This window comes from Zingiber officinale, chromosome 9A, assembly GCF_018446385.1.
Source record: "Zingiber officinale cultivar Zhangliang chromosome 9A, Zo_v1.1, whole genome shotgun sequence".
Taxonomy (NCBI): Eukaryota; Viridiplantae; Streptophyta; class Magnoliopsida; order Zingiberales; family Zingiberaceae; genus Zingiber; species Zingiber officinale.
In genome coordinates this window covers 13,085,789-13,110,354 of record NC_056002.1, presented here as the reverse complement: position 1 = coordinate 13,110,354, position 24,566 = coordinate 13,085,789, and the positions used below count along the sequence as shown (strand labels likewise).

At 38.8% G+C, this 24,566-nt stretch overlaps 2 protein-coding genes across 2 annotated transcripts; both read right to left on the bottom strand.

Moving 5' to 3' along the window:
- Window positions 1–6: 6 nt before the first annotated feature.
- On the bottom strand, window positions 7–5,513 carry LOC122019665 (protein DWARF 53-like). The gene is made up of 3 exons (XM_042577120.1): window positions 4,074–5,513; window positions 2,466–2,712; window positions 7–2,242 (listed from the first exon to the last, which is right to left on the bottom strand). Exons 1-3 carry the CDS (start codon window positions 5,381–5,383, stop codon window positions 245–247), a joined length of 3,555 nt encoding a protein of 1,184 aa, XP_042433054.1. The 5' UTR covers window positions 5,384–5,513; the 3' UTR covers window positions 7–244.
- Window positions 5,514–11,559: 6,046 nt separating this feature from the next.
- Window positions 11,560–13,408, bottom strand: LOC122021800 (premnaspirodiene oxygenase-like). The gene is made up of 2 exons (XM_042579956.1): window positions 12,479–13,408; window positions 11,560–12,376 (listed from the first exon to the last, which is right to left on the bottom strand). The coding sequence occupies exons 1-2, from the start codon at window positions 13,361–13,363 to the stop codon at window positions 11,753–11,755; spliced, it is 1,509 nt and encodes a 502-aa protein (XP_042435890.1). The 5' UTR covers window positions 13,364–13,408; the 3' UTR covers window positions 11,560–11,752.
- Between the last annotated feature and the right edge of the window lie 11,158 nt (window positions 13,409–24,566).

The following is a 24,566-nucleotide window of genomic DNA, read 5'->3' as shown; positions in this document are numbered from 1 at the left end:
CAATCATAGTCAAGCAACAATAATAGCTCCTTTTTTTTTCTCTCATTAGAATCAGCAACGTAAAGTAGCACTATGTTTATCTGGGTAACTACAACCACTTCCCTCAAATTTCGGCTGCTTTCAATTTACAAGATAGATGATAATCTGATTATGCTGCATGAAAACAATAAGATCAATAACCAACAGGGTCATTGCTTATTCCATAAAGGAATGCTACATGCTATGTTTCAAGGAAAATAAATTGTCAATTGATGTTGATTCTTGAGGGAAGAAGAACTCCTGGTGCATGCTCCTCAACAAGTGCATCCTCACAAACTAGTTTAAGAATGTTATTACTTGATTGACTGTTCTTGTGCTTCATCTTCCTGAAGCTCCTGCCGAGAACCTGCTCAAACCAATTATCTAATGGCCCTCGATCTTCTGATGACCAAGCGACTGCAAGTAGCAGCTCCATGACCTTTCGATCAATCTCCAGCAAATATTCTGAACCAAGAGTGCTTCGAAAGGTTCTGTTGATAGCCTCCAAGATATTGTTGGCAAGGGCATTAAAATCAAAAACCGTAAAGTTCACTGTCGCATCAACCTGGTCGCAGAATTCTTTGATCCATGGCTCTGAGTTGTCAGATGTATAATTTTCTTTAAGACTAGAAGAATCATTATGATCATCTTCTGTCTCAACCTCTTCAATAGGCATATTCAAATCTAGGAAGCCCTTGGGCATTGTGTGTGTCCTTTTGCTGGACATGGACTTTCTGTAGCTCCTATCACAGTCATCAGACAAATCCACTTTGCGCTTACTTGAAGAAGATGATTGTAAATATACTTGACTTGTACTGTGTTTTTGGATAGAAATAAATGAGACTGCACTAGATTTTGGACTACTGCTATTAGTCTCCCGACAAGCTTCTAAGCAAATCTTCATCTGCCAACACTGAGCTGCCAGAATAGTCTCCTCGTAGAAACTACTGTAATCTCCTCCCTGAGCTAAGTTTTTGTCTATGGTTCTGCCCCAAGTCAGGATAAATATGGCATTGTTTATGCTAAATTCCCTTCCATGAGAATCAGGAAATTTTCCAGTATGGATGGCCTGAGATAAGCTTTGCTGAACAAGAAAGTCTGCTTTATCTACATTTTCAAGGAAAACAACAGAATATGATCTCTTGCTTAGCCCTTCAGCAATAAGATCAACATTCAATTTTCCTCTGAACTGAACATTTTTTTCAGTTACCTCTTGTTGAGCACATATGCTACTGGGTCGAGCAACACCGTCCTCATAACTTAGATCAATGCAAATAAGGTTATCTTTGCTTCCATGTATTAATTCTGATAGTGCTACTGCTACTCTCTTCTTACCCATCTTATCTGGACCATGAAAATTAAGCCAAATGTCCCTTCGCAGTCTACCACGACGCCTTTCATCAAGTTTACAACGAAATATGGCTTGGCTAATAGCAATAACTGCTTCTTCTTGTCGGCCAACTTTATCAATGAGACTTTTACAAAATGATTTGTAGCTACTCAGGTCAATATTTTGCATTATACTGGATGAGACTAACAAAGGGGATTTGTCATAAGAAGAAGCACGGCCATTTGAGACTTGTGAAAATGAGTGGATTGGATTGACTGGGTACCCACTTTTTGCCTGATAATCTTTAATGCTAGAGCAGGAAAATTCTGCAACACGAACATCTGATACATTTCTTTTGGCAGTATCAACTGAGGGTAAGCAACTTGAAATTTTATCCACATTACTTTTTTGAACTTCCTTAGCAGGTTTTTCCTCCTTTGAAAGAGGCTCAGGAAGGTTACCCAAAACCAAATTTGTTGCAACTGATGTTATAGAGGAAGGGGAGGCATGTTCATCACCTTGGTGATAGGGGAGATCCACTCTCTGAAGCTGTTCACTTTTTGAAAGTCTGACCTGGTGTTTTGGCAATAGGTCATTTTTTCTTGATTCCACGACTAAAGGCAATGAGATACTCTGGCTGGCCATGGTGACTGTCTGAGTGCCTACTGAGATAGATAGTGAATTGCCAAGTGTTTGAGAGTCTTCAGGTTTTTCAGTAACCTTACTGGAGGCTCTATTTTTGTAAGAAATACTAGAAGTATAAGTGGTACAAGGAATTTCAGGGTAATTGACAGTTTTTCTTGTATGGCAATTGTGGAGTTGCCGGCACACTTCATTCCACTTGTTTTTCAATTCCATACTTTTAGCATTCAATAAACCATTATCGTCTTTAGCCTGCAGTTGAGATAATCACATGATATGAATCCAAAAAACAAATAAACATAAGAATATTACCAAAAAAATTATGTTTGGCTTTGTTTTGAGGATAAAGTGACAAAGCCATGTCATGACACATGGTGATTCAATGAGATTACTGAATCAGTTATTGAGGTAAACTAAGAGATTTTCTTAATTGCTTAGTACAGCGAATAGACATGAATATTACTAGACAACGTACCTGCGCTGCATTATATTCATTGTTCAAGCCAGTTGTGTTGGCTTTCTGAAGCCAAAACGGCAAGGTATCTTTTTTCTTTTCACAAACTGAAGATGATTGTCCCTTGAGAAGAATGGAAAGTTCTTCTTCATACTTATCATTACAAAGTTCACAGCGGGATGCTGGTGGAGAAACACTGCTGCCAATGTCTTTAGACTCACATGCCGTAGGGAAAAAACCTCCAAACGGAACAAATGATTCCATCATGCTGTAACATAATGCAGCATGATTGAGATTCTAAGAACAAAACTTTTCATAAGCTATAACATAGTGAAAATTCACCTCAACAAAGTTTCCAACAAAGAAAATCGTTAAACATCACCATAAGACAACTAAAACAAGTATCAGACCCCAATTTAAGATCCAACTCATAGTGCTTCAGCGCATTCCTAAACTAGAAGTTTGTCGTTGAGACATTGTATAGCAAAAGATAAATTAACTCTAGGGCAAGTGCTGTTTCATTAGCTGCAAATGTAGACAAGCTATCTATAGCCAAGGATCTATTCCAAAAAAGTTTTTCTCAATTGTGGAAAAGAATTAAGATGACTACTAACAGATAGATCCATCAGACTAGGAGACTACAGATACCAGGGAAACGTGGCCCTAGTACTCAAAACAAATGGAAACCTAATATTTCTTCAGAAATTGAGATAATAGACAAGGGCCTTTACTTCTCTGCAAATATAAGTGACAATATGATATCATATACCTTTGATCACACCATATTGGTGACAAATCCCAAATAAGTGATTGTTTCTTTATTCCCCTCAGGATATTTGAGACAATCTAATAAAGCAAAATGAAAGTCAGGTAAAACCTAAGGGCATGCGTAAAAGGAGGCCTTTGTAAAAGAGTAGCAGTTAGAATAAGCTCTTTTCTGTGGAAAAGATAACTGGATGAGACAGAGAACTTAATATCAAAGTTTTCATATAGTATTTCATTTTGAAAGTCAATAAATATCTTGAAATTAAAAGGACAAAAAGGTTATACTACTACACTCACATGGGAAAATTTTCACACCAATTATGCCATCGAGCAATTAAGTAGAAATTTCAGGACAAGCTGAAGTTTTTGTCGCAAATCAAAGATCTATTTGAGTCTACTTGAAATACCTTCTTTTTATTTATAAAAGAATCCATTATTTCCTAGGATCTAGTCCTTTGTGTCAATTTTTTTTTTTTTAAAAAAAAACAGAAACTAGTTTATCATATTTTGGACAGTAAATGAATACAAAACCTTCTGAATGACAATTTACTCGACAAGTTAAATTTTAGTGGATGGTAAAATTTGTGCCAGTTACAAGAAGTTGATAGCCAACAGGCATGCTAAGTAAAAAAAAAACTATAAAACACTAGAAAGGTAGACTTCAAATGTCGTCCAAGGCTTAATTTTCACATATTGAGTATGAGAAACTCTGATGTTCACTGAAAGCACAGAGCATAATGAAAGGTCAGCTAAGTAGAAGAAGGCTCAGCTAGCAGAATGACTTCATCGCCATCATATAAGAATTTTAACGAAAATAACAGTTTCACAGGCATAGATCAAAATGATAAGTTCTAATTCACGTACCTGGGAGGTCTAGGAAGTGATGAACCCATCCCACTTCTCACTGAAGTGATTGGCAAAAGCTGCAAGTTCCAATCTTTATCCAACAATGGATGCCTAGACAGGAACTTCATGTACGTTTCATATGTCGCAGACCAAGCCATCACCCACAGCCTACCTTGGTAAACCTCGAGCAACCTTGTGAGATCAGAGATCAAACACCTTTCGTGCTCGTCACATTCAGCTTTACATTCCACCATCTCCTTCAAATCTCCTATATTCACCACCACTCCGGGCATCGCCGCTTCCTTTTCCAACTCCATCAGTCTAGCATCGACGGCAGACAACTCACAGCGTCCAGTGCTGAACTCAGCCACCAACTTCTCAATGCTAACGAGTTCGATTCCACGAATTTCCAGAGGCAAGATCGCCCAATTTTTCCGCTCAACGGCCTGGGCGAAGTCTTTGGCTGCCTCAGCGGCCCCAACACCTATGAGCATCGGGTTCGTTGCGCCTCCTTTCCGAGATAGAATATCTCCAATCCTGCGACAGTTCTCGTCGCCGCCGTCGGAACAAAGCTGACCGACCTCAGGGGCAAAGGGAAAAGCGATCCTCCTTGCAGTGACCGGCGCCTCAAATCCATCCCCGGCCGAGAAATTGCACAAGAACAACGGCGCACACTTGGCGGCGCGAGGAAATCGGAGGATGGTCGGAGGGGGGCGGAGGATGGCAAACTTAACGTCCACGCTCCGGAATCCCGCGTCACCGAACACCCGACTAACAATAGGATCATCCAAGATCGCAAGAACCATCTGCTGCATCTCCACCTTCACCCCGGAGAAGGTTGACACGACGCCGGTGGCGGCGTTCTGCTGCTGCTGCTGCTGGTACAGATGGAAACTCTCAGGATTCCGCCTCTGGTTCGCCTGAGACCTCTTTATAGCCGCCATAAGCGAGTTCGACACCGGCGGCTCATCCCCGCCCCCCTCCCTTTGACCCCCAGACGACGAAGGCAGCCGGTCGAGCGCCATCCCGAAGCATCGCTCGAGCGCCCTGAGCTGCATCCTGGCCGAGTACGCAACGCTCCGCACGCGCAAGAGCGCATCGCGCAGGATCGAAGAAGAAGCAGACTGCGCGCCGGATCCGGATCCGCCTCCGCCGGCGGGCTGGAGGAGGAGCGCGTACACGACATGGAGGGACGTCGTCTGCGCGTGCGCGCGGCGTCTGGCGACGGCCACCCCCTCGTCGAGGGCGACCCCCGCCTCCGCCGCCAGGCACGCGCGGGCGCTGCTAACCGGCGTCGGCATCCCCTTGCGGCCGCGGCCACGGACCATATACCAATAAAACTTCACTTTACTCCCAATATTAAATTTCTCCCCTTCGCTAATATTCTAATCTCCGAGGGGCTCGCCGTAAATAATACAAAACCACGCCGCCGCCACCTCCACCGCCAACGACTCCGCCTCGCTCCGCTTGTTATAAATGAGAGAACGCAGCGTCAGCTGGCCGCCTCCCATTGGGCGACTCTCCATTGGATAGCTGGGACCCGCCGGCTGCGAAACGCCGAAGCCGGACAAATCGAGAATAAAAAAAAACCGGTCCGGTTCGACCGAAATAATTGAAGACATTCCGGTCGAATTTGGTAGTTTTGGACAGCATGAATAAAGAGGCGCATGAAATTTTTTATATGCGACAAAAATATTTAGCTGAGAAAGGCCTAGCAACACCGTTCGGTGTGTTCTTTGCATCATTAAATTTGCCATCAAGTTGCAAACCTAAAATTCGATGAGGCAAGACACTCACAGACATTCGAAATTTGAAATCGTTAGATAAGAATTCTCTTGTGCTTTCAAATTTACTCGGTGAACAAATGGAAGGAAGTTAGTCCACTTTTAGAATTACTTGAATCCAAGATCTAGACACTCGAAACAAAATAGAAATTGTCAATCGATCGGGCAATCAAACGCATACTCAATGAATCCTAATTCATCCATATGTCAAATGTGTGGTATTTGTTGAATGAGGACTAAATTATATTGAAATAAGAGACAATAATATTAGTTTGATGTTGATTAATTGGTTAATTAATTAAATAGTAATGATGTTAATAGCAATTAAACACAATCATAAAATAAAATTTTAAAATTACTAAATAAGAAACTATAGAACATTAATTGCTTGGTCGATTGAATGAAGACAAAAAAAAAATTATAAAAAAATGTAGAATCATAATGTGATTGCATAAAGTAGTTGACTTCTATGTTGACTTTGTCATCACCATTACTAACCCTCAAACAATTAATTATAAAATGATGGCTTGTTAGTGCATTTACTAAAGAGTTTATTTTTATAAAAACAAAACAATTCTTAATCATACAAAAAAAAATTATCTCTTGAAAATAGTACATTTACTATTCACATTACAATGTTTATTTGACGAAAGAAAAATGATAAACAATTGCTTAATTTTTCTATTGAATCGAATCAAATCAAATCACTAATTCACTTTTAAAAGTTAAAAAGGAGAGAAAGATATAGATAAAAATTTTGATAAGAGACTATTGATTGATGCACGATGAGACAGAGAATAAGAACCCTAATCCTTTTGCCTACCGTATACATCACCTCAAACTCTTTAGGATCGAAATAAATATACAATAAATAAATGAAAAAGAAAAGACAAAACAACTTTCTTTGAAATGGAAATTTAGGGGATTCTTGACCGTCCACTTGGCTTACCCTTCTTGGAATATTGCATTAGAATCGAATAGAAGTCAAAAATAAACTCGATAGACTTGGAAATGTTCGACATTCTCCTTCTTTCATTATTGACACTAGCGATTGTGCCCACGATTGCGTGAGGTAGGCACCTTATACCAGGTGAGACATCTCTGAGGGAAGAAAAATTATTTTATAAAAAATAGTTAATATTAAGCTATACTCCATCTCATCTTGATTGTGTGTGTAAAATAATACATAAACATTTTTTATCCAAAGTCCTATTAAAAATTTATTTTTATTTTTAATAAATAAAAATGGATTATGTAGTCGTGAAATATATTATTTTTGAACTATTTTATATCAAATATTAAACTTAAGAATAAATATTACATTTAATCTTAGCCAAAAGATCGTCCATAAATTTGATAAGGATGCATCTAATATAATACTTTATATCAAATATTAAACTTAAGAATAAATACTATATTTAATCTTAGCCAAAAGGTATACTATATCTAATCTTAGCCAAAAGGTTGCTCATAAATTTGATAAGGATGCGGCTAATTTAATCTTAGCCAAAAAGCTGAGAAAGTATATTTTTTAACATCGATGATCTAAAGTATTTATAAAAGTTTTTCTGCACACATAGTTGTCAATTCTAAGATGTAGGACTAAAGATAACTCTAAATTTTTAATCGATTATTAAAAAAAATTTCAATAATATACCGCAATTAAGTCACTGATTGATGTATTTGTGAAAATTATTAATAAATTTTAGAATTATTTTTTATATGTAATAAAAAGAATATTAATGTACTTTCAAACTTCACCAAAATTAATTAGTTAGTTAGTAAAGAAAGAGATTATGGAAAAAATGAAAAATAGTAAGATAAACACCTTTCCACTTTTTTTTTATGTCACCTTTATCTCCTTCCTTTTTTTATAATTTAAAAATAATCCTAGTGGTTTGTAAAAATAAATTATATATTTTTATTTTTGAATTTCTACTCTCTAGTTAGCTTAATTTTAAAATGTCAATTATTTATTACTAAAGTATTTATTTTACACTATATAAACTGCTCATTTAAAGAAACATTTTGTCATCAATATAATTAAATGTCAAAGAACATTTTAAAAAATATAATGAAAAATATGGCACTTTTAAAATTATTCAAAAAGTTACTTGGCATGCAATAAATAAAACAATTTATTATTTAATGGAAAAAGACAATGGGAAACAAAAAGACAAAAACCACGGCAATTATTTGTACTTTTGAAAATGTTTGTCTTTCTAATTATTCAGTCTAGTGCAATTTGCAATGAAAATGTATTATTTTTTTTTTTAAAAAAAAAGAAACTTCACAAGTCTTTCTAAATAAACTAGAGAACAAACTTCTTAAATTCATTATTCACCAAGGAATAACAAATGGCTTTAACTCATCTATTAGTGTGCTAATCATTCAAATGCATTATAATTAGTGGCTAAATTATTGAATCTAATTAAGCTAAAGTATTCAGATGGGATGACCACAGTTCCATGTGGGGACCATGATGTTCGATTGCAACTTGAGATGAAGTCAACTATTCCCTTTACAAATTGTTTTGAAACTTTTTATTTATTTTGGTAATTAAGGAAAAAAAAAAGAATATTGATTTGGTGATGAAGTAGGATTCCATCAAAGAAGTGTCAAAAGGGGGAAAAAGTGTAGAGGTCAAGGTCAAAAATATTCAAGGGCTCTGATTGACCAATCAAACTAGACGATCGAGGGCCCTTGATCGGGCGGGCAAGGATGTCGAACAGCAATTGTCCGACAAGTTAATCCATGCCGATCAAGAGGCATGACTAGTTGGACAAAAGTAATCACTTATAGTCATGAAGTAAAGAAGGGGACAAGCCAGCATCTCTGAACGACACGACGGAATGGGGACAGCTAGTCCGAGAGCCTACAGTGGGACCCACCAGCGTATCTCATCATACCCTTTTTGAGACTTGTGTCACTGACAATTGAGTATGTCCAATAGTCAGACTATCCTTTAGAAGTTTCCCATCTGTCACATCAGGGATTTGTGTGTTTACTTAAAGGAAAGTGTCAGAGACATTTTTTAATTTGTCTTTTTTTAAGATGTTTTGGAAAACATGCGTACACTTTGAAATACGTGCGTAAACACTATAATGACACTATAAAAGGAAGTTTTCATTTACAAGCGGATGTATACGTAACTTTATTATTCGACATGCTCTTTGCTACAATATTCTTACTATTCTTCACTATATCAGAAACTGACTTGAGCATTGGAGGATTTGTCGGGACCCTTTTTCGACTCGACACTAATATCTTTTATATTATAAGATTGTACGTTAATCAACTCTATAGTTCTCAGTTTATTATTTTCTTTAATTTTCGGATAGAATCAAATATTTTTTATGACAAATTTTCTTTTAAAATCACTATGAATGCTCTTAACTTTTCACTAAATAAAGAATTCTCTTATTGTGTTAAAAAAGCAAAAGAAAGATGAATGAAAGATTATATTTTTTTATAAAAAATATTATTAAAAATCTTTTAGGACTACATTTGTTAAAAGTTTACATTGTTTTAAAAAAAAACTATTTTATATTATATGGAGAATTGGACTCTTTTTGGCTTTAAAAGATTTGTTTCCTAAGCTATATTTTTAACAATTAAAATATGATTTAAGGAACAAATATAATATGAATTTGTTTTAAAGCAAAGTTGAGCGATCTAAGGAACAAATATAATATGAATTTTTCAGAGCCATAAATAAATAAATAAAAAAAGATGCTGCATTGGATTCCATACTTTAATGTACGTGTTGATGCCTAGATTCCCTTCATCAACACTGTGAGCTTTGAGGGTGAACAAGTTGAATAAAGCACAAAAAAACATATCTCAATTGGGGGGAGAAGGATGAAGATGAATAGATTCAATGTATCAAAAAGATATGGATGTCAATGCTTTGGAACCGGATCGACCAGAGTCATTGTTCCTAGCCTTTTCGATTGAACCGACATGAGTGTAACTCTATTGGATCGGCATCCGATTCTCGATCGAACCTAATTGGCTCAAAGCTAAGTGTGCAAGTTGTTGTGAATATGGACCTCTCCAAAAAGGAATTGTTGATGTCTATAACTTCCTTGTTCTAGCACTACCTTCTAATCGATCGAGTCCTTGAGCTCGATGTCATAAGGACAAGTGCTTGAATGAATCTACTAAGAAGTCACAATTCACGAATGGTCCCTCCTTGCTTTGTGGCCTCACACATAAAGTTCCTCCCTAGCTCTCCATCCATGCATGTGCAGTAGCCCTTTACATGAGCTTCCATTTGCAGCAGGTCAGGAAGTCTCACTGTCAGCCCTTTAAACACTTGGGGCAAAACCTAACCTTTTGCCCTGCCTCAGAGTGCCCCCACTGCCTTTTCCACTGACCTAAAATGCCACGACCAGCTTCGGGTGGCAATGAGAGGATTCATGTATGATCATTGACTATGACTTTGACAGGTGCAGCCTAATTGTGTGAGATTGTTCCTAGCTGAGCTTCCATTCTGCTTTACCTCTGCAACTTTGTCTTTGCCAACTTGAGCTCACAGCCAAAGCCTAAAAGTCCAGCCCTGCCCAAAAGTTGGCCAGAAATCTCTCTAGTGGAAGGAAGAGCTAATCAAAGTTGCATCACAATCCTCGTCACTGTTGGATTTCAATTCTTTTTTAAACATGAAAAAAAAATCATGAGCTCTTGAAGTTCTTGGGATTCCCTTGTAGTTTGCAACGATGCAGACAAAAGATTTGGAGCCTGAGCAGACAAAAAACAATGCAGGAGCAGTGTCAATGAATCTCACAAAAGATTTTTCCCAGTCCGGAATCATTAAAGTGAGTTAGTGTGTTCTAGTTGGAGATGCCTTTCTTTCACAGCAACTAGCTAAGAGCCATGGAGATTTAGAAACAAAATAAAATGAAATATTATTTCTTTATTCCCTCCAAAAAGATCACATCGAACTCTACAGCATCTGTGAAAGGTACATTTGTGTAGAAGAAATGAAGGGGGTTCAATTATTGGCAGTTCACTTCACATGGTCAGACTGTTCATTCCAAGAATTGGTTGGTTTTTGCGTTCGAAGGAGGAAGTGATTGTGACAGGGAAAAGAATTGGCAGGGTGTGATTATGGGCATTTGTCGAATTTAGGCGTGCCATCTGCTTTCAGGCACTGAGTTCAGGACACTGCAGAAATTGACTGTGTTATCTATCAGGGTGAGTGGCATTCGAGTCAGCTGGAGCATTAGCCGCCGTCTGGAGTTTTTGCCTCTTCTTTTGGCATGACAAGATGGCACTGTCTTAGTTTTGGCACTCACCCTGTTGCTTGACTGGTGGTCTCAGTGGAATTTTCACAGGCAGAGAAAAGGACAGACAGAATTTTGATCATGGTTATCAGCAGCAGATCATCGAAAACGCCTTTTAATTAATAATGAAAAAAAATTATATATATCTTCCATTAATTGTTGTTATTTCTTGTTTAGCTTTAAGTTTGAGAAAGAGATGTTGAAGAACATGCAAAGCTTAGTTAGTGAACTGGCTTAAAATCAGACTTTAAACAGGTAACTGCTGTAGATGTCTTGACAAAGATAAGGCCCATCTTTGAGTAGGCTTGGAGGACTCATTCTAACAATAAATCAATATGCATGTTCGAACGAGGCAGGCATCTATGGTCCGGCTCAAATTGGGCCGTGCTTGTGCTAGCCTGATTTGAGTTGGGTTCAAAATTAATCGTGAAAACCAACTCTGAGTGAGCAATAAAATGTATATCCGATCCATAAAATGCATTTGTGTTACAATAGCAATTCTCTAGTAACTTTATTATTTCTCCACACACATGACCAATCTATCTTAAAGCACATGAAGGATAACAAAGACCTACCACAGGAGCAATCTTAAAGTACGTAAAGGAGAAGGAACATCAACTGATCTTAGCTACGTACGTAAAGGAAAACGAGGAGAAGGAACCAAGTGCAAATTAATCTTTCTGGAGGCACTGGATCCAAATGATTCAGCCATATCCAGATCTCCCGGTGCCATCCCCTTAGGCAGTGCCCAATCAAAGTGAAACAGGAGCTGAGACAAGGCCAACTCTAAAGTGGACAAGCCAAAGGACATGCCGGCGCACATCCTTCTTCCCGCGCCGAAAGGGAGGAATTCGAAGTCATTGCCTTTGAACTCCTTGTCGTCGCCCTCCTGAAACCTCTCCGGCTTGAAGCTCTCGCCGTCGTGCCAATATTTTGGATCCCTTGCGAGTGCCCAGACGTTGATGAGGACTCTTGTTCCGGCTGGAATTGTGTAGCCGAGAACCTGAGTGGTCTCTTGGCCAACTCTTGGAAATAAAAGAGGGAAGGGAGGGTGCAATCGGAGAGTTTCTTTGACGACGGAATGAATGTAGGCGAACTGTGGAACATCACTCTCTTCCACGTAGCCTTTCCCCTTCATGGCCTCCCGAACCTCCGCCTGCGCTCTGTTCATTGCTTGAGGATGCAAGATGAGCTCTGACATGGCCCATTCGATGGTGTTGGCTGTGGTTTCAGTCCCTCCGGCAAAGAGATCCTGATCGCAACCATCAACGACGAAGTAATTAAGAGATGGATCGTCTGGCTCCCGTGAATTAATGTTTATAAATATATAATTTGTTTGACAGAGAGTACTCACGATGACGAGAGCCTTGATGCTTTCGTACGAGATGGGCACTTCCAGGTCGCCTTGATCTTTGAGCCTGAGCAAGACGTCAATAAGGTCCTCCTCGTCGTCTCTCCGGCTCAGCAAATGCTCCTGGATTGTTTCTTCGAGGATCGCGTCCAGCTTTTTGTGGTAGTGGATCAGCTTGGTGCTGAACCCGGTGAGGACGTCCATGATTTTCAGAGAGGGGAAGAGATCTCCGACGCTGAATCCGCTGGACATTTTGATCACCTCTTTGATGGTGTCCATGAATTTCTTCTGCTGCGGGCATCTCCGGCCGAAGGAGGCCTGGACGACGATGGAGTTGGTCAGCTCGTTGAGCCTCGCCCCGAGGTTGATCTCCTTGCCGGCGGTGGCGGCGTAGCCGACGTCCCTCATGAGGAGGGACACTTGCTCCGCCCTCAGTGACGCGAAGGACTTGACGCGCTTGGCGCCGAGCAGCTCCATGACGCAGAGCTTGCGGAGCTGGCGCCAGTACTCGCCGTTGGAGAAGGCGACGTCGCGGCAGCCGTAGGCGATGATCTTGGCGGCAGTGAGCTCGGGGCGGAAGGCGAAGTTGGCGTCCTGCACCTTGAGGATCTGCTGCGCGCCATCGCGGGAGGTGAGCACGATCTGGTCCACCTGCCCCACGCGGAGGCGCATCACCGGCCCGTGCCTGCGGGCGAGGTCACGGAGCGCGTGGTGAGGCAGCGCGCCGACGAGATGGTGCAGGCTGCCGATCAAGGGCAGATGCCATGGGCCGGGGAACTCCGGCCCCGTGTTCCTGCTAGATTTGCTCCTCAAGTATCTCCTCAGGACCAGCAGCAGGAGGAGGAGGAAGGAGAGTGACAGGGGAAGAGAAGGCAACCAGAGCTCCATGATGTTTTACTGGATATTCTGATTCTAATTCAAATATTGCTGTGTGATTCCAACTCGAGTAGCCTCATGGAAGTATTTATAGGAACGTCAAGTGTACTACAGTGCATCAGAAACCTCAAAGAAGTCAACAATAGACGATCAACAGCTTGTGATTTCTGTTCTTTTTTTTTTTTTTGGATATCTGTAATTTGTCTCCTGTGCTTCAGATTGATCGGCACGCACTGGCCTGGAAGGAACGTTCTCTTGTCAACGTTAAATCTGAAGTTTCCCAAGTCAAGGTATTGGACGCCAAGTGGGATTTGCCCACAGAATGAGAGAGTAACTATGGAAGAAGCCCGCAGAAAGGTGGTGGATCCAGGGAACAGGGCGAAGCGGCAGCGTAGGAAGCATGGCGTTGCAGCATGAAATATTCTAAGAGCAGACGAGCATGAACAGAGACACCGTGGAATGTCCGACTAAATTAACGTAAAATCCCCAAAATCCCTAATCCCCTTCGTGTAACAATATTTCTTTCTCACGGTGACTGACATATTCTTTCTCCAAGGTCATCTTGCGTCTTTGTCCAATCCATCGATGTTGATCCAATACGAGTTGTGATCTTTGACTTTGTGCGGCCAAGATGATTCAACTCAAACTCAAGGTTTTTAAGTCCGCTAAAATTTAGAGAAGGATCGCGGTATGAGATATTAAAGGGATTGATATGGTAGTTTCTTTCGGTCTCTACATGTCTCATAGTTCGATAGTGAGTTATTAGTTCGAGGTGAGTTTAGGATGAGTTATGCATTATTTGGGAGGAGATAAGGGAAGGGGAGGGAAAGGTAAAGAAGGAGAAGTAAAATTTAAAATTCAGGTTGAGAGTTAGGAAGTGAGTTAGAAAAGGAAAGATAAGGAAAGATAACTTTTAAATTTGTTCATGAAACAAAAGAATTTTTTACATGAAACAAAAGAATTTTTTACATATCAATTTCAGATGTAAGGAAGGGTAAAGGGAATTAAAAAAATTTGTATTTCAATTTTATCTCTGTTTTATTATATTAAGGGGGCGTTTAGTTTAAGGGTTTAGGAATGAGAGGATGGAATAATAGAAATATATAGTGTTTGGTTAATGGGCATGAGAATAAAAATTTGGGAATCATTCCTAAATAATTAAGAATGAACAAAACCCAATTAACTAGGTGTGTTTAGAATTCATTCCCGTTTGGATGACTTTTGTTCCCAATAAAATATTTTTTGTTTTTTTTTCTTTCATTTTGTTTGCCTTAACTTGACTTCGTGCGACAACACCATCCTCGACCTCATGCGACAACGGAACCCCGCAACAATCGCGCCCCACACTTCGTGCGACAACAACGTCCTCTCCGGCGTAACTCATCATAGGCTCTTCGAGTGTGCCCGTCGCCGCCTCCTCTTCGACTCCAACTTCATCTTCCTCCCTTGCCGCCGCACTCCACATCAAGCAGGTAATCCTTAACCCTAAACCTTATGATGAATCGCTTGCTGTTTGTTTACCTATTTTTTTTCAATTATTGATTCTTTATACATATTTATCAACAGAACTCAAATCTAATCATTCCTTACATGTAGTTTATATTTCTTATCCTAAGTTACTTCTGAATTTTTGTACCAAGATGAATTAATTAAGGCAATCATACTAGCATTTGAATCCTTAAGTCATTGTGGTAGAAATACTGAAAAGAAGATGGTTTCACATTAGGCAAATTACAATTTTGTTCTGCATTTCCAATGATATTTCTATATAGGCCTTTTTGTATTAGTTACTCTTAAACTATAGAAATCCTGTCTTCTATGTTCCTTCCTGATTCTAGATCCTTTGTTGATTTGAAATAGTCTTCACAAAATTGATCTAGATCAAGTGTACTTAAGCTTATGCTTTTCTTAGGGCTTAAATCTTCTTAGAAATTGTCCTTCTTGGATTTTTTTTTTTGAATTCTTGATTCATTACCTATGATTCGTTACTCAAGATGAGTGAAAATAGAATTAAGTGAGTTTTCTTATTTTGTATGTAACTATTAATTTTTATCTATTGCTATGTAGAAGATAATGCTCTGTATTCCTACTACTAGTAGAAGATGTAAAATCATTCGAAATATTCGGATTATAGCATCAATGGTGAACATGTTCAGTATTGTATATGTTATGTGGTACCGATTGTTGTTGCTACATTTGTATATTATGAGGCCTCCACTTAAAACCAAAAAAGAGAAAACACTTGAGAGAATGAATTGAGTGTTTAGATTCACTCAAGACTCTGATATTACTTGTATTAGTGAGCTTCGAATGAATAGACAAACTTTTGGAATATTATGTGATATGGTAGAAGATATTGGAGATTTAAAAGACACCAAAAATATGTCTCTACAAGAAGTAGTTGCTATTTTTGTGTATGTTTTAGCTCACAAAAAAAAAAAGGACAATGAGTCTATTATTTTTACGAAGTGGAGAAACTATCAATTATCATTTTAATAGTTGCCTTCTAGCAATCTTGAAATTGCATTCCATTTTACTTAAAAAACCAATTCCTATTACTAAAGATTGTCAAGACGATTGTTAGTGGTGTTTCAAGGTACTTTACATTTGTATTTATTAAAATTATAACTTATTGGAAATAAAAAAAACCATCTTATTTATTATTTTTTCAAAATATTTAAATGACAGGACTGTTTAGGTGCTTTGGATGGTACATTAATCAAAGTCATACCTCCTTCTGATAAAAAAACCTTGATATTGCACTAGAAAAGCAAATATAACTTCAAATGTATTGGGTGTTTGCTGTCCAAACATGCAATTTATATATGTTTTACCTAGATGGGAGGGTTCTGCACATGATAGTCGTGTGCCTAGAGATGCTATGATTAGGTCTAACGGTCTTAAAGTTCCTCAAGACACAATTGGTCTTGTACTAGCTAGTTAGCTTTTCAATATAAAACTTCATTCAAACTCATAATTAATGCAAAATATTTTTTTGTGTTCTTTAAGGTTGTTATTATTTGGTGGATTCTGGATATTGTAGTGCGGAGGAATTTTTAGCTCCTTTTCGAGGGTAATAATACCATCTAAATGAGTTTTACGGTCACCGACCACAAACAATCGAAGAGTATTTTAATATGAAACATTCAAAGGCCAGAAATGTGATTGAGAGATGCTTTGAGTTACTAAAAGGGCGATGAAAAATATTAGCTTCCCCCTCATTTTTTCCAATTGAAACTCAAGTGTGCATTATTTCAGCATGTTGCCTTTTACACAATCTGATTCGAAAGTACATAAGTTTTGATCCACAAGAGATAGAACCACTTGAAGAAGATGACATGGAAGATGAACACTTCGAAGATGATGAATATGTGACAAGTATCACCCCAACTGAAGAATGGACCAACTTTAGAAATACATTGGCACTTAAAATGTTTAATCATTGGAGTGAAAGATCGTATCCTTGACCATTTATGGGCAAGGGGATATGTTAATGATTTTGTTATTACATTTTAATGGATGTTTCAACATGTTTGTCATGTTTAAGGAGGTGTTTGTTTTGTGAATGTAAATGTTATTCATTTAATCCAGTAATTATTTTATTTTAGTTTATATATTATTTATGATCGAATACATTTGGTTTCCTGATAAATTTTGTATCACATGTTTTAATTTCTTATAACCATTGTCTTTTTTACTCATGACTTTTAATGGTTTGACTTGCAAATTTGGTGTGACATTATTATATGTTAGGATGGAGCAAGATCAAATGGTTCGAGGATGTGGGAGAAATAAATATTTTTGGATAGAAAATGAGGTCCAAGTATTAATTGCAACTCTTCAAGATATGACTTATGATCCTTCATGGAAGACGGATGGTAGGTTTAAAAGCAATTACATGACTGAGGTGCATAAGAGAATGCTAAGCAAGATCCCTACTTTTATAAAACAAGTTACACCTCATCTTGAATCCAAAATCAAGTGGTTAAAGACAAGATTTCATATTATTAATGACATGTGTAGGCAAAGTGGATGTCAATGGAATGATGTGGAGAAAAAAATAACATGTGAAAAGCAATGGTTTGATAGCTACTGTCAGGTAATTTTATATATTAGTGTCCAAAATTTTTTACTCTCTCAAATCTTTCATTTCATATTTCCTTAAACTTTTTTCAATCATATATATTTTATATTTTGTAGACTCACAAAGAGGCAAAAGGAATGTGGGATTTCAAATTTCCATATTTGAATCAACTTGAATTAGTTTATGGAAGGGATAGAGCTATTGGTGCTATTGTTCAAGGCTATGTAGATGCTATTTACAATTTGGAAGTTGATCAAAATGATGAAAGTGGATGTGAAAATCTGGGTGCATTCTATCCTTCTTCAAATGAGTATGAAGAAGACAATAATCTGTATTTTGAATCAGAATCAACCCCCACTACTTCACAAAACACTGATGTGACAAAGTCAGCGACAAAACGAAAACAACCATTAACAACTCGAGATAAAGTTGCAAAGAAAAAAACTAACAACACACTTGGATATTGGGACATAACTACAAGACATGAACAATGGATTTCACACTTTTGTGGATGATTTTAATGCAAATTTTGTAATCATTGCAAATGTCATGGCAGAAGAAAATTTGCGAGAAAAAATGGCTTCAGAAAGAATGAAAGATGTGATTGCTGAGCTAATGAACCTTAGTCTTCCTAGTGGTGATGTATTCAAAGTAGCTAATATATTCACTGCAGATAAGGACAAAATTGATGTGTTATTCAATCTTCCTTCAGAGTTACGAAGGAACTATGTGGTTAGCCTGCTCATTCCCTCCTCAAATATGTAGATAATGGTGCTGAATTTTGTGGAGACTACTTGTGTTCCATGACTGTTATGCTAAATTTTGTGATAATATTGCTGAGTTTTGTGATAATATTGCTAAGTTTTTGTGATAACATTGCTGAGTTTTGTGATAACATTGTTGGATTTTGTGGAAACATGTTTTTTTTTTGTTGTTTTGGAGACATTGATCATTTTTGTTCCCTGCTAAATATATGAATATCAAATTGTGTGGGATTAAACAAGTGGATGCTACTGTAAGACGATTCTTTTTCTTGATAGTTCAGTTAAAGTTATTCTATTTCTTGATATGGGTGAGTTATAGTAGCAAGATTGGAAAGTTTATATGTGAGCTATAATAGAATTCTTCCATAAATTCTGTGATAACATTTGTAAACATAATTGCTCTACTCATTCTTTTATTTAGTTGTTAATATAATTTCATTTCATTACTTATTTCTCACATTATTTTTTCCCTTCATTTACTTGCCAGTGCGGCATGGAATAGAAAGACAACTCGGAATGGATAGTAAGTAGTAAATGAAGATACCGACTGCTTAAGCTCTTGATCGCCCTGCATTGTTCCCTGCTCGATGGGTTCACTTCACATCACAATTACCTTTTTGTATGCCTTGTATAGCCGATTGAGATTGCCATTGGCAGTGACAAAAAATAGAATGGATCTATCGCTGACACAGTCAATGACTTCACCTCAAGACAATCATAGCTAAAGATACTGCACTATATGGGGAGAGGCCATTAAGAGCAAAACTCTGAGACTACTTCTCTGAATTGTTTTGCTTAGCATAAAAAGAAAAAATCAAGAGAAGAATGAACTAGCTAGGATTCATATGTAGTAGAGGCTAGCAGAATATAAGGAAAATGAAAAAAAAAACAATGATGATTTTGAAGCACTCACCTAGATTAAATTGATGTAGTATTCTGTTTCTATGTTTTCTTTGTTTCCTTTCGACCATAGAGAAGTCAATGCAAAGCTAGATCTCATGCCGAAACATGCTCCCTTGTATGCTTTTGTGTTTTGTAATTATCATTCCATGTTGCATATTGTTTATCCTAAATAGGTGATGTCCTTGACTGCTCACTAACAAAGCCTTCGGTAGATATAAAAAAACTGAGCCAATATTAAGTGCTCATGAACTCTTTGCTTGTAAATTATCTCATTTATATAATGGATATTTATTTATTTTTTAAATTTTATTTTAAATTTAACATTACTGTATTATCCTTTTCCATTCTAATAATTTTTACAACTAAATCAATGACATTTAATTTTTTTTCAAAAAAAATAAATTATCATTGTACCATTAATGATCACCTTACTAGGAATATTATGATTTATTTTAAGGGTGAATATTATATTTATTATATTTGTATTCTCAAACCTTTGACAACCCAAACAGCAGTATTGGTAATCATACCAAATCAAAATTTATACACCAAACAATAGTATTAAAATGACTAAACTCATTCCCATTTCAGTCTAATATTGAACTCATTTCCATTCCCATTCCTACACTTAAACCAAACACCCCCTAATTCTAAAAATCATTGTTCTAGATATTTTTTGTGTCACGACGAAAAACACTTGCACCACACGAGTCACACCGCCCGACACTCGCACTCCGCCAATGCTGACGCCGACTTCAATGTTGACGCCGATGCCGACTTCGATGTTGACGCCGACACCGGCTTTAGAAAATGAACTATAAATGTTTAAATGTGTAAGTCTTAACTAATAAATGTATGCAAGATGCACTATATTTTTGAATGCGTAAGTTTTTAACAAAAGTGAGAGTAATTTTGTAACTTTATATATTTAACCTTCATTACCCTCACTTTCCTTCCAAGCACGGTAATACATGTTACGTTAATGAACCTTCCCTCCCTCCCAAACAAGGATAATATAAATACTTTACTTCCCCTTTCTTTCCCTCCCTTCCCCTCCCTTTCTCTTCCGTTAATGAACCTTCACTCACCCCATCCAAACAGATGATCAAATATAGTTCAGGTGAGATTCAAGTCTAACCAGATCAATCCAGACACTGACATCATCTCTAGTATACCCATAGGTTCTAGCAACATCTCTTAATCACATACATCATCTCTATCTCAACCTCAGTTGTCAACACTGTTGGTGCAACCTTAGGTCAAGGTTGACCTTGTTGACCCAACTCGAGTTGACCTGACTCGAGTTGTATTTTGATGTTTGACAAGAACGAAAGAGTTGTATTTTGATGGGAGATTGTTGGTGCAACCTTAGGTCTAGGTTGACCTGGTTGACCCGAGGTGAGTTGACCTGACACGGGAAAAGTCCAAGTATGGGAACTTGGCAAGTGGAAGTCGGAGAGGGCTCGGTAGCTCGTTCTCCGGACTAGCTCAGAGAGGGATCGGGAGCTCGTTCTCTGGACCGGATGGAAGTCGGAGAGGGCTCGGTAGCTCGTTCTCCGAACTGTGGTCAGAGAGGGCTCGGTAGCTCGTTCTCTGGACCGGATGTGGAAAGTCCTGGTGAGTGAAGCCAGGCAGACGGATAAGTCCTGGTGAGTGAAGCCAGGCAGTGGGAAAGTCCTGGTGAGTGAAGCCAGGCAGTGGGAAAGTCCTGGTGAGTGAAGCCAGGCGAAAGTCCTGGTGAGTGAAGCCAAGCAGACGGAAAAGTCCTGGTGAGTGAAGCCGGGCAGATTGGAAATCCTGGTGAGTGAAGCCAGGTGAAAATCCTAGTGAGTGAAGTTAGGTGAAAGTCCTGGTGAGTGAAGCCGGGCAAGGAAAAATCCAGATGGATCAAGGGTGATCTGACATCTGGTGTTGAGAAGGTCAAGTAGGTCAAGGGAGTGACCGGATACTTGACACGAAGAGAAAAGTCCAAGTGGGTCAAAGGGATTGACCGGACACTTGGTGGGGAGTCTTAGCAGGTCAAGGGAGTGACCGGATGCTAAGCATGATGTACCAATAGGTCAAGGTTGACCGGATATCGGTTTGGACTTGGTTTGGGCAAAAACCAAGACCTGGATCGGTCTGGTGACCGATCAGTATCAGATTCTGATCGGTCGACGGACCGATCGCTCCACCCTCTGTGTGTAATCGATCGGTGCGGGGACCGATCAGGTAAGCCTGGACGCGCCCGGACCGATCAGTCTGATCGGTTACAGACTCTGTGAAGTGTGCTGATCGGTCTGGGGACCGATCAGCATAGGTCCTGATCGGTCCCCAAGACCGATCAGAGAAGGTCTGGACCGATCAGGAGTGTGCTTGATCGGTCCAGGTCCTAGCCGTTGCGACACAACGGCTAGTTTATGTGTCTTCTTCTTCGCAGGATATATACCGAGGTCGAGGGTCTCTACTCTTCTTCTTCTCCTGGTTCTTGCTCCTACGATCTGAGCTTTGTTGAGCTCCCCATTGCTGAAGCTTCGTGTGAGCTTCTGTCGGCTGGTTGTCTAGCTGCTGTGCTTGAATCCGTGAAGTTGTCGCTTCATCAACGGACTTCAGTCGATAACGAGAAGGCAAGAAAACTTGGTAGTGTTTGTACATTCATATTCTTCTTATTTGCTTTCTCTATTGTTGTACTCCTTATTGCTGTTGCAAAGAGATTGTGGCGAGGTTTTTCCACCCAGAAGGAGTTCATCTTAGCCGGTTATCCGGGGTCTCATCCACCGACGGATTGATAGGCTTCGTCCACCTTACGGACACGCCGAGGAGTAGGAGTATCATCTCCGAACCTCGTTACATCGCTGCGTCTAAGGTTTGATTATCTTTGTTTCATTTCTATTGTTTTATTTCCACTGTGCTAACCCTAATCGTAGGAAGAAACGCGAATTTGGGGACGACTATTCACACCCCCCTCTCTAGCCGCGATCATCGATCCTAACAAGTGGTATCAGAGCGAGGTCGCTCTTCGCCGGATTAACACCCGAGGGAGCACAAGCTAGAGATGGATCTATTTGGAGAAGATGTCACGATTCCACCCTTCTACGATCGCGATGACTTCGCGTTTTGGAAGGTAAGAATGAAGTACTTTCTTATGACTAACCTTGAAAATTGGAGTTGTGTTCAATTAGGTTTCAAGCCTCCGATGGACAAGAAAGGAGAAACCCTAGAGAAGATGGAGTGGACCAAGGAACAAGTCCACCAATCCCTAATCAACGACGAGGTAATGAAAATATTTGAATTCTCATTACCTAACGATATCTTGTGTAAGATAGGTGGTTACAACAATGCCAAGGAGTTGTGGAACAACTTGGCGAAGTTCCATGAGGAGAGCTCCAAATCAAACCATGAAGAGGAGTCAAGTGAGCCAAGTAGCTCACATCATGGAAGTGTCGAATTAGAAGTTGAGGGCCACTCAACATCTAAGGATGAAGTGGAGGAGAGTTCTTCTTCAAGTTCGGAGCAAGAAGAAGAAGCTTCTACCTCCGGAAGGGATGAAGAAGAGAGCGTTCATCCATCCTCAAACCTAGGTAACTCAAGCATTTTAATTTCTAGCAAATTACACATAATGTGCTTTGAGTGTAGGGAATTTAGGCACTACAAGAGTAAGTGTCCAAGGAGGATTAGGAAGACTCCACCGGCGCCAAAGGTCAAGGAAGCCGGAGTCCCGATACGCAAGGGCAAGGAGCACGTGGTGTGCTTCCAATGCAAGCGAAAGGGACACTATATGAGCCAATGTCCGAGGGGGAGGCAATCTCACAAGGACAAGAGATCGAGCACATCAATAGGGGGAGCTAAGGCAAACCCTAAGGTACCCTCTAAGGCTCATTTTTGCAATTATAATAAGACACATGCTAGTAGCCTTATTGCAATTGCCAATAATGATAAACATGTTAACCTTAGAAATCAATACATGAGCTTAGGAGCCAAACATGTTAACCTAGATAAGGACAATTCTAGAAATGCTAACCCTAGAATTAACTCATCTAAGGCTAAGGAGAACCTAGGTAGAAATCCCAAAACTTCTAGACATATGCCTAGGAATACCTCAAAGAAAAATGATAAATTAAAGCTTGAGGTATTAGAGAAAGAAAATCAAGTCTTGAGGTCAAGACTTGACTCTCTAGAAAAGGCTCTTGAGGATTTGACTCTAAGGTCTAGGGGACAAAAACCCAAGTCCAAGGACAAGAAAGGTTTGGGTCACAAACCTAAGTCCCAAGTGGTCAAGCCCACTTATCATAATGTTCCATTCGATTATGGAACAAAATCTAGGGCTAGGAAGACCATCACCAAGGTCACAAGGGGAGTCACCCCTAGAGTGGATCTTGATGAGTCCCAAATGACCAAGGCTTTAAAGCCTAGGAGGGTCATTAGGAGGATTGCTAGGAAAGTCATCCCTAGTGAATATTTAGTTAACCCAATGAGCTCTAATAGGTATTGGGTTCCTAGGAGCGTGATTTCATCACGCTAGATGAGTTAGAGTGTGCCAACCTTACTTGAATAGGTAGTTAACCTAATCATGGCAAAAGGTGGCACTTTAGGAATTTTCAAGGTGTAATCAAGCCTTGGAAATGAAATGGAAAATCATTCCTAAGGTGTTTAGGATGTGCCAATCACAATTGAAGAGTTTTCTAGGGTCAATCTAATTGGCACATAGTGATCTAAAAATCCTTAGTATATGACTTTAGGTCTATTACACTTAGGAATATAGAATTTTATGGCAAAATGATAAAAAATTATCAAAAATGGCAACTAAGGCTAGAATTAGGTATTTTCTATACCTTTACATGTTATTTGCCATATATTGTTTGCCATATGTCATGTCATGACATCATATTTATTTTATGGTCATTTGAAATGTCATGATAATGCTTAGGTTAGTTATATGTCATGCTTTATTTAAGTTTCATACTTTATGCCATGACATCATGACATTGGCACATGTTTTCATTTATGATATCATTTTATGTCATGTCATCATTTCTTGCATTTATAATCAATGAAATTGATCTAAGGATAAACAACACAATTTGATATGGAGATCAAGTTGTTGTTTTAGAAAATGCATGAGAACTTATCCTAAGCTAACCTAAACCCATATCTCACATCAAAATTGACTTGGATGTGTTTGATACACCTTAGATGTGTGTGAGATATTATGATTATGAGTTAGGATCAAGGTGCATAGTTCTTGTACCTAGATGAGCCTAATTCGAAATTGGGGGATCATAGGGAAAGCTTGTGTACGAGTCATGTACATTTCGCCCTAAGATTGTGGTCCCAAATTAAAGGGTTTAAAATCATTTCAAAATTGATTTGAAAAACCTTGATGAAGCTTTTCTAGTGATAGCATTCATCATTGAACAAGTTGATACAAAGATAAGTTAACTTTGAGCTATTTCAAAGACTTTTGAACTTTGTATCAAGAGTTGAA

What these genes read in the sequence shown, in the direction of transcription:
- LOC122019665 (XM_042577120.1), bottom strand. Translation starts at nt 5,383, where the DNA reads ATGGTCCGTGGCCGCGGCCGCAAGGGGATGCCGACGCCGGTTAGCAGC. An exon ending in TCACTTCCTAGACCTCCCAG is followed by an intron (nt 2,713 to 4,073) that starts GTACGTGAATTA and finishes ATTATGTTACAG; the next exon opens with CATGATGGAATCATTTGTTC. An exon ending in ATGAATATAATGCAGCGCAG is followed by an intron (nt 2,243 to 2,465) that starts GTACGTTGTCTA and finishes TCTCAACTGCAG; the next exon opens with GCTAAAGACGATAATGGTTT.
- LOC122021800 (XM_042579956.1), bottom strand. Translation starts at nt 13,363, where the DNA reads ATGGAGCTCTGGTTGCCTTCTCTTCCCCTGTCACTCTCCTTCCTCCTC. An exon ending in GCATCAAGGCTCTCGTCATC is followed by an intron (nt 12,377 to 12,478) that starts GTGAGTACTCTC and finishes GGTTGCGATCAG; the next exon opens with GATCTCTTTGCCGGAGGGAC.